General features: G+C 41.5%; 1 protein-coding gene across 1 annotated transcript; it reads left to right on the forward strand.

Annotated features, from left to right (window-relative positions):
* LOC109826350 lies at positions 726 to 3529 on the forward strand. Its single transcript, XM_020393373.1, has 3 exons — positions 726 to 1163; positions 2136 to 2904; positions 3001 to 3529. The coding sequence occupies exons 1-3, from the start codon at positions 756 to 758 to the stop codon at positions 3414 to 3416; spliced, it is 1593 nt and encodes a 530-aa protein (XP_020248962.1). The 5' UTR covers positions 726 to 755; the 3' UTR covers positions 3417 to 3529.

A 10734-nucleotide genomic window follows, 5' to 3' on the forward strand; every position in this document is an offset into this window, starting at 1 on the left:
TAATATAAGATTAATATATTATATATAATATTATAATAATATAATATTTAATATAATACATCTATTCCTCTATAATTATAGGAGGACCCAAGAATCACTGTTCATGCTTTAGTAAATGCTGCAGTAAATTACTGTAGCATTATATATATATAATATATTATATTATATAATAAATAATATATATATATAATATAATATTATATATATATATATATATATATATATATATATATATATATATATATATATATATATATATATATATATATATATATATATATATATATAATATATGTTATTAAAATATTATATAATATTATAATATATAATTTATAGTATTCCAAATCCCAAAATATTGATGAAACAAACAAAATATTACAAATTATAGTATTCCAAATCCCGAAATATTGATGAAACAAACATAATATTACAAATTTTGGTATTCCAAATCCTAAAATATTGATGAAACAAACAAAATTTTAGAGATCCCAAAACCCACAAAAAAATTTATGGATTTCAAATTCTATGGTGAAATCCATATCCATAAATTTTGGGATTTGAAACAAACAACCCCTTTGAGTAGATAAATCCATATCCATAAATATTTCGGATATTTCGGTTTCTAATTATCCATTCGTAAAAAATAAAAATTTAAAATTAAAAATGTCATTATTTATCTATTTTAACCCCCGAAGTCGTCCTCATCAGTGACAAACAGTCACTAAGTCACATTTCTCCTACTCTGTTCTTAAACCATGAAGCTCTCTCTCTTTCACACTTCTCCCGCCCTCCTCTTCATCATCCTTTTCCAAACTCTAAATCCACAGCCAACATCAGCTTATCTCTCGACCTCAGGCCGATGGATCGTCAACGAGTCGGGTCAACGTGTCAAGCTCGCGTGCGCCAACTGGCCGTCTCATTTGGCACCTGTCCTCGCCGAGGGGCTCAGCAAGAGCCCATTGGATGCCATATCAAAGTTAATAGGCTCAATGGGGTTCAACTGTGTTAGGCTCACTTGGCCGCTCTACCTTGTTACTAACTCCTCTTACGCCAAGCTCACCGTTCGTCAGTCCTTCCAAGGGCTCGGGCTCAATGTATCCCTCGATGGATTGACTAGAAACAACGGTTGGATCTTGGATAAGATGCTCATCGAAGCGTACCAGGTTAGCTAGCTAAAATAGAAATCACGTTCACGGTTGTTGTTTGTTCGGGTAGGTTTTTCATCATTATAGCTCATTTATGGTTTCCTATACTTGCAGGATAGGTTGCATGGGATTTATTATTTTGTTTCAGTGGATATAGACCTTGTGTAGGCACACTATTTAGCTGACTTTTTTGAGTAGGCATACTTTTCTTGTTGCTCTTGGCGTTCACTATAGTTAATGATAGCTGTTTAAAATTTCATTCAAGGATATGCATTATGGTATTTATTTTCTTGTTTCCGTGGAAGTAGAAATTGTATTCTGGTTGCTTTAGTTTCAGTACAGGTGCTACTCTGAATTCACAATTAATTTTGGGTGTGATTTATATCCCAAGTGACAACATTCAATTATTGCATGTTATATATGTAAGAAAGGTTCGCAAAAGAGTCATTGTCTAGGTAACCTTACGCACTCCTTCCTTCATATAACGCAAGTAAAAGCATGCATTTTAACTGACATTTAAAAATGCAGGTACCATCTTAATTAATTAACCATGAAAGAATACAACATTTTTGTAACTAATTAGCGCGTTCATGGTTCAGTTAACACCAACTTGGACATTTTTTCCGCCGCTATTGGACGCATGAATTGGTAGTCAACAATGTTAATTTAATGTAGTCTGTAGACATGAGGTCATATATAAGGGTAGTTTGTTTACTGTCGTAATTTTTGATATTTTCTTGTATTAATTGTTGATGACCAACAACCTTTTGTTGGTTATATATAGCAAACCGAAGGATTAATTAGTTGGCTTATATCATGAAGAATAGTATACTAATTAATTGTAATTTATGATATGACCTGAGACTCAAGATATGGTTGTTTGAAGACGTGTCCAGCATCCAGCCAAATACAAAAGATAGTTGATTGTGGCGAATTTGAGTTTTGTGATTAATCATTTCTTCTTTTCCTATGTTGGATCAATATTTGCAGGCTGTGGTGGCCAATCTTGGGAGCAACAATATAATGGTAATACTAGACAATCACATAACTCAGCCCGGCTGGTGCTGCGACAACAATGACGGCAATGGCTTCTTCTGGGACCGGTTCTTCAACCCTCACGAATGGCTCGCTGGACTCTCTCGAATGGCGAGACTTTTTAACGGAGTCACCAATGTCGTCGGCATGAGCCTAAGAAATGAGCTCAGAGGTCCAAAACAAAACGTTCCGGTTTGGTACGAGTACATGCCAAGGGGCGCCGAGGTAGTCCACCAAGCAAACCCCAACGTTCTCGTTATACTCTCAGGACTCAGCTTTGATAATGACCTCAGCTTTCTGTCAAACCACGAAGTCAAGCTCTCGTTTTCCAGCAAGCTTGTCCACGAGGTGCACTGGTACGCGTTCTCAAATACCGATACTTGGAGCAATCAGAATGCCAATGATGCTTGCGGTTCTATAACATCCAATATAATGAGGAAAGCAGGGTTCATATTAAGCAAGGGAACTCCGTTGTTTATGAGCGAGTGGGGAATCGATCAAAGGGGAGGGAAGAGGAATGACAACAGATATTCGAGCTGTGCTCTCGCAGCTTTAGCTGCAATGGACCTTGATTGGGCTCTTTGGGCATTGCAAGGGAGTTATTATCTTAGAGAAGGCATTCTCGATGAGGAGGAGGTTTACGGTGCTATGAATTTAGATTGGTCTGGACCCAGGAATGCTACCTTCCTACATAGGCTTGCTTCTATAAAATCTCCCTTCCAAGGTACTAGTACGTTAACATCATGCTCTAATATCTCATCACATTATAATTTTTGTACCTAGCTGCGTAAATAACGATACCTTTTAATTTATGACTCAGGTCCAGGACTCAACAATCCACTCAACAAAGTGCTCTACCATCCGAAAACTGGGTTGTGCATCGTCCAGGACAGTTCAACTAATTCGTTGCTGCATTTAGGCCCTTGTGACTCACCGAGAGGCTGGAAATACAATGGTCAAAACATCCAGCTCGTGAATTCAGACTTGTTCATAAAAGAATCAGGTGCAGGCCAACCGGTGACGCTCACCAGCTTCGCTGATAACGATAGCTTCAAATGGAATCTGATATCAAACTCGAAATTGCACATCTCTTCGCAGACTAATCTGTGCCTGGATATTGGCTCTGATGGCAACACTCTCATTACTAATCCATGCAACTGCATTAGTAGAGACAAGAACTGCGATCCTGAAGGTCAATGGTTCAAGATGGTTCCAAGCAACAGACCAGTGCAGTAATGACTTGAGAAATTAGAGGGTAGGGATGGAAATAAATAATTGTTAGAGGAGAAAAATCAATGAAAATTCCGATAAAGTATGATTTTTATGTGCATGTATCTCAATCTCTGTTAGATGCTTTTGGCAATTAATTACGGTGCATATATGTCAATCTTCTACCTTCACTTGGCAATTGGAAGGGAAAAAGGACTAGGAAAAAGATTAAGTAAGACATCCCTCCTTAAATGTACACTAGTAGAACGGACCAAATCAGGGCATAATAAGACAGTATCTAAAGGACTAACTAACTACATAAACTTAGACATTACGCAACCTACACTACAACAGATAGGTCTTTTAGCAACCAACTTTTTTGCGAGAAAATTATTTTCCTCAACAAATATCACTTTCGACGAGGAAAATATTGTTTCCTCTGTAAATATCAGTAGGTCTTCTACGAGGAATATATTTTCCTCACAGTAGACCACCTTCTACGATGAAAATTTTATTTCCTTGCTAAAGATGAACATAATTTGGTCTCCCAACTAGTTATTTTATTGGCAAGGAAATATGTGATTTTGATGATGAACTTTTTCATCGTGAAATGCACATTTAACGAGGAAATAATCATTTCATCGCTGTTCTTTTAGCAAAAAATAGAGGAAAACCCAGCGTCATAATAAGACAGTATCTAAAGGACTAACTAACTACATAAACTTAGACATTACGCAACCTAACTGGGAGAATGCACTTAATTAAAAAACAATTATATGGGAATTTCGAGATCAAAATATGCGAAGTAAAACAGCTTAAATACAGAGTTTTCAGGCTCACTTTTTCACGGGTCATCTTGAAAAACATGAACTTTCTTAAACCTGAGTGTGATTCACGCTCAAAATACGTCTTCCTTTTTGCCAATGCCTTTCCTAGTTCAATGCATTGTCTTCTCATTCATAGGTTAGACTTGAGTCGGATACAAATAACATTTCATGGTTATGTACAAATAATATTAGAGGTTATGACCCATATAAAAATTTCAGCTAAACTTCTTCATCCGCATTTATGAATTTCTACATTGTCAATTCCATCTGGTTCTGAGGTTGTTGATCTATCACTTTTTTAAGAAAAATACATCTAAACTATTAATTTCCAGCGATTGAATAAGAACTGACGTAGGATGATGCATAAGCTATAAGGCCATCTCCTACGTGGCGGCAAAATGCCAAATGCCGCTGCGTTGGTTCTCCAATCCAGCGCCATTCTCTGCGGCATTTTAGCGGATATGAACAGTACGACACCAAATATGGCGTCACACTGTTTCTCACTCCATTACTTTTTTTATTTTTTAACTTTTTATTATTTATCATTTAATTTTATGTATTTAAAATTTGACCCCAACTGTTTTATTTAAAATTATAAAACAACCCCTATAATATTTAAATTTTATAACTTTACCCTAATTGCATAATTTGGACAAAATAAATTATTTTTAAAAAATAAAAATAATATTAAAATTTAAAATATATTATTATTAATTATAATATTAAAATCTAGACATTATAATTAAATTCCCATAAAATACAAATTAAAAATATAAAGAGCAATCCTAATACATAATTCCAATACGAATAACATAACTCAAATACATAACATATAAAAACTGACACATAAAATATAAAACTATATTAAAATCAAACATAAAATATAAACTAAATATATAACATTACATAAGATGGACTGTAGGCGTAAAAAATTGCGCATAGGTTCCCGCACGTAGCTCGAGACTAAGAGAAGATGATGAACATCATCATCCGAATCAAGAAAGATTATTCGAGTGCCCGACGCGCTCGTTGACTCCAAGTGACCGGACACACATGTCAGTCAGCTCGCGCACGTCAGTCAGCTCCAAGTGACCGAACGCGCTTGTCAGTCAGCCATAAGTGACCAGACGCATTCATCGGTCAGTCCTTCAGCAGAGTGTACAAGTCAACACGACAGGCAAGTAAACGAAACGATAGAAAGTACAAGTCTGGAAAGTCAAGAAACATCGAAATCGTCAAAAGAAGTTCGGAACTCGAGTGGCGCGCGAGTCACCCATTGGTGACCTGCAACCGCGTGGGTCACCACGAGGTGACTCCCGCGCGCGGTGACCCACGGCCACGCGGGTCACTTCTTGGTGACCACACGTGCATGCCATGTTCTGTCCCGCACCCAGAGCTGTGCATAATGTCCAAAATGCATTTTTTGCTATTTTCAGGAGATTTCTTCTGTTTCAGAGGTTCCTAACTGCCTAGATATCATCTCCAAACGTGGTTACACGATTGTCAACTAAGGATAAGGTCAAATCCATCGTTCTTATCCAAAAATCTCCTAACTGAAGCCTATAAATACAGGCCTAAGGGCTTATGTTACGGGGTGGAAAATTTTATCAAGAGGGCGAGGTTCTGCTGGAGTGAAGAGTCAACGGAGCACAAATTTACAGCAAAAGCAAGTCAGATACCGACGAACTTCAGCATAAATAGGAAGGCTTTCGAAGGATCTGAACCCGTATTTCCCCCTGTCTGTTCCTTGAGATTAGGCTTGGTCTTAATCTCGAGAAGAACTACTGATTTCGCTTGGTCAATTTTAGTGCTTCAAGCCAATACTTCCTTGGTGAAATAGAAGCTCTATCAATGTTCTGATAACCAGATCTGATCCGCGGCAGTTCACGGATATCAACATCCCCGGCACAGGCAAAGACCCCACGCAAGCAAGAGTTGATAAATAGTTCTTGTGTTTATTTTCTAGAAAGTTATAATCTTTATTTTTTATTATTTGAATTTATTGTAAACGATCAAAGTTGTAATGAATTCGATAATAAAAAATACTTTCAACGAAAACAAACTGGCGACCACAGTAGGAGCCAACAACCTCTGTGCAGAGGCTGTTGAGTCGCAACCTCGGATCCGGATCCCGGTTTGTAGGCATCGAAAATTGCCTATGGGTCTCCACGAACAGCTCAGTGTTAAGGAACGACGATGAACGTCACTATCCGGTTCACAGGAGTTCGATTGATGTCGATGAACGATTGAAGTGAATCGACGAACTATGTGAACTAACGAAGGTACGGGCTAATCAGGAGCCCCGCGATGTTTATAAAAGGAACAATGCCCTTCATGTCTCATTCATTCAACAGATGATCTAACCATCGGAGCTGATAGAACTCCTCGTCAGCTTTCCAACGCATTTTGAATCACTCAAATCCGAGTTCGGACGAAGAATTTACAGCGGAAGCGGATGAATACACCTCAATGGAGTGTCTCGGACCAACGAGACACCCTACGGTGTCTCCAAACCGAGACACCCTAGGGTGTCTCGGATCAAGTGGAGACACCCTAGGGTGTCTCCAATGCAGATTTGGGTTTTAAGGTGTTTTAACCGCTCCGCAACCCCTCAAGCCTATAAATACAAGCATTAGGCCTCATTTTTTGGAGATCTGGAATTTTGAAGAATTGACGAAGCCTTGCCGGACTGAAGAGTGATCGACTACTTCAACACAAGAGAGTTCTTCGTCAGATCTACATCACCTGCATCCAATCCTTAGTATTATCCCGTTGTGGTAATTCTAAGAAGAGCAATTATCTCACTTCGTCGAGATAAGCGCTTCAGTTTCTAGATCTCCTCACGGATCGACGAAGCTCTGGACCAGATATGATTGCCAGGTAGTCCACGGATATCAACATCCCCATCACAGGCTAAAGACTCACGCAAGCAAGAGACGACGAACGGATCTTGTGTTATTTTCGAGAAAGTTGTAATTTTTTTCTTTTCTTTTGATTAAGATCTGAATTCTTTGTAAACACTAATATTATAATGAGTTCAGTAATGAAGGAAACTTTTACCGAAAACAAACTGCCGACCACAGTAGGAGCCAACAGCCTCGCTGCCGAGGCTGTCGTGACGCAACCGGCATTCAAGATCCGGGTGAACGAAGAGATCGAATACGAGTTCGATCAACAGAAGTTTGAAGAGTACCTCTCTTCCTCCTCCTCCAGATCCGCCTCTCCAAATAGGCGCACTTGCCGCCGTTGCACTTACTCCCCGCGACGCTCCTATGGCGTCTAACGTGGTCGAAGCTGCAGATCCAAATCGCCCTTCCGCCGCGAAATCAACTGTTGAAGGTGTTCCAACCTTGTCAAAGAGGGCGCCAAAGACGGCGTCAACGCCTGGCGCGACAACTGGCCAAGGCCACAGAATCGATGGACGGGATCCGCTACAATGAGGATCTAAAGTCCAGACAGCGCCAAGAGCAACAACGGCGCACAACCAACTCCTCCTCCTAGACAGAAACGAACGAATGGGTTCGTGTCAAGAAGACTCGCTCAACCCTCGAAGAGCGAATCAAGAAACGCCGCGCATTGCTTGCGCATGCCCGAGTCCTTCTGCAGAAAGCGGAAGAGATGCAGAAAGAAGAGACGGTCAAGAAGCCGCCTAGACACAAGCAGGTGTGGGTGCCAAAGGCAAAATCGGCGCCTAAGACAAAAGTGGACGGAGTTGCCGTCCAACCTCCTTCAGATCGAGATCCCGTTTCCCCTGCTCCCGCATCTCCGGTAGAGCCAGGTAAGAACGTGGGTCCTCTAAGATCCAAAGTTCCTTTGAAAGGTCGCCTCGGTCCTTTACCAGAAAATCGAGGTAAGGCACCTATCAAGGAGCGATTGGGACCGTTGAAAGGTCCCCAAACAATAGTCCAGACGGGGGGTCGTACCAATCTCCCCAAGAAAGATAACAGAGGGAAAGCCCCTGTTACCGATCGCATTGGATTGCGGGTCGAAGTTCAGGAGCCCGTTAGGTTTTCGCGCTCGCAAAGGCGCAAACTTGAACGTGTGACTTTTGAAAGCGCTAGTAAAGCATCGTATCCTCAGAAGGAAGCACATTCGTCTGATGATGATAGCGTTATACCTGGGAAGTCATGCCGGCACTCTATAAGTTGCTCCAGTTATCAAACTGACGAGTTGTACTATAGAACCAGGAGCGCGGGTAAGTCTCGAAAGAGATACGCTCAAGACACGGAGCCTCACTGTCCGTGTGCCAACATAATCAAGGCGGTATTGTCAGAATGCTGCTGTTCTAAAGCCCCAAGGAGAGTTTCGGTGTTTGAGAGAATTTCCACCGGAACGTCCGAGACCAAGCCTAGGCGTTTCCGACGAAGAAGAAGGATAGTCGAAGACGGAGAATTTCCGAGGGTCACCACTAATATGACCAGCAAAAGGGCATCGACACGGGATAATCCCGAGTCAATTCCGCCAGTGCCCCGGTATCTAACCCGTCTGCAGTCTTGAACCATTACACGAGGAACTTATGGTAGGGTTCGGACGAGATTACCATCAGAAGATGAAGAATCAGATGCCTGCTCTGCGATTGCATCGGACAACACGGTATCCAGCGAGGGACAACCCCGCGAGGCACTCATGATAAGTGCAGAACAAGTAACCAAGATGCTTGAAGATGCCCTGACTAAGCAGAAGGAAAGTTTCAAGTTCGAGATGGAGATGGCCATGCAGCGGATGAGAGAGATACATGACCAGCAAATCGCGGCACTGACAACTCACCAAGGGGAACCCAGTCGTAGTAATAATCCGAATCAAGAGGAGAATGAACGGGAAGAGGATAATGTCAACATAAATATCCCTCCTGTCAACAACAATAACGGAAGCGGTCCCTCAGAGGATAATGCGAAAGAGGACCACGTCACCTCTCCCCAAAACCACTCGAAGACAGATACGAGTGAAGACAAGAAAATGAAGGACTTGGAGAGCAAAATCAACGCGTTGATGAATGCTCAAGAAGTGAAGAGGTCCGGCATACCATGTCCATACCCAAGGGAGTGGGAATCAATTCCATATCCGGTAAAGTTCAATTTAATCAACTTTACGCTGTTTGATGGAAAGGGTTCCCCTACCCAACACTTAATATATTTTAAGTCTCACTTAGGAATAATTTCTGGGAATGAACCCTTAATGGTGCGGTCATTCGTTGGCACTCTTCGCGGAGCGGCTTTCGATTGGTATCGTCGCCTCAAGCCGGGGAGTATCAGCAGTTGGGACGACATGGAGGATATGTTTCTAACAAACTTCTTCGACGGCGACACAGAGATTTCAATCGGCACACTATTTGACGAGAAACAGAAAAATGGTGAGATAGTCGAAAACTTCGTGAAGAGATTCCGAAACAAAGCAATGAATTGCAGGGATCCGGTCAGCGAAGACTTTATTCTCAAGACTTGTCACAATAATCTTTCGTTGGACATCCTCGAAGCTATGGGAATAGCACCGCCGAAGACCTGGAAGGACTTAAAAGTGCGAGGAGAACGAGCCGAAAGGTTCCTTAAAAGGAAGAAAGCGGAAAGAGGTCAAATAACGAATAACACTCCGCAACAGAACTTTGCCCCTAAGGGTAAGGGAAAAGCACAAGCGAATGCTGTGGACGCAAACCAAACATTCGAGGTGCAAGCGCAACCGCAACAACAACAATAGAAAGCGCCTCAACAATCAAGGTGGCAACAACAACCTCAGAAACAGAAGGCTTCGGAACCAAAATTCCCGAAGGTCTACTCGTTCAAAGAGGATGAAGTCCCCGGTATCTTCAAATACCTTATAGAGAACAACAAAATCAAACTACCTCCGGTCCAGGATCAAGAAGATGCTAAAAGAATTAGCGATCCAAAATACTACGCATTTCATAGAGCGGTGCACCATCCTACCAAGGCGTGCTATGCCCTTAAAGATAAAATCCAAGCTCTAATCGACGTCGGGGTCATTACTATGAAGCAATCTAAGGAGAAGAAGGTGGGTGCAAATGCAATATCGATTAGTTTCGGTTCTGTTCCCTTGAACTGGTTCCAGCATGAGCCGGTAATAAATGCAACAGTGAAGACCGTGAACGATGATCCTCACAAACAGCACCAGAAAGGACTTGTACCGCACACAGCCCCGAATGGTGAGATTCTTTGGGTTCATCCAGATTTGATTGGAGATGAGCAGTGGACTGGATCCTCTTCCAAGAAAAGGTTAAAAGGAAAAGGTAAATCTTGTTATGGAGCTTCTGCTATTCCAGGGGAAGACGACGAGGAAATTCCAGCCTTCCCGCTTTCTGAAGATGAACAAGAGGCCTTTGTGACCCGGAGTGGGAATGAATATCACTACAAATATCCGGATACTTCTGTGCAACTGGCTAAGCAGGGGGCAACCAGAACCGTTCCCTCCAAGACGTTAGCAGAGTTGGGAATTGTCGCAACTCCCCCAACACCTGTAGCTACGGAGAAAGTCTAGCAAAAGGAGAAAGGGAAAGAACCTCTACGCCA

This window comes from Asparagus officinalis, chromosome 10, assembly GCF_001876935.1.
Source record: "Asparagus officinalis chromosome 10, Aspof.V1, whole genome shotgun sequence".
Classification (NCBI taxonomy): Eukaryota; Viridiplantae; Streptophyta; class Magnoliopsida; order Asparagales; family Asparagaceae; genus Asparagus; species Asparagus officinalis.

What these genes read in the sequence shown, in the direction of transcription:
- LOC109826350 (XM_020393373.1), top strand. Translation starts at nt 756, where the DNA reads ATGAAGCTCTCTCTCTTTCACACTTCTCCCGCCCTCCTCTTCATCATC. An exon ending in TGCTCATCGAAGCGTACCAG is followed by an intron (nt 1,164 to 2,135) that starts GTTAGCTAGCTA and finishes CAATATTTGCAG; the next exon opens with GCTGTGGTGGCCAATCTTGG. An exon ending in TATAAAATCTCCCTTCCAAG is followed by an intron (nt 2,905 to 3,000) that starts GTACTAGTACGT and finishes TTTATGACTCAG; the next exon opens with GTCCAGGACTCAACAATCCA.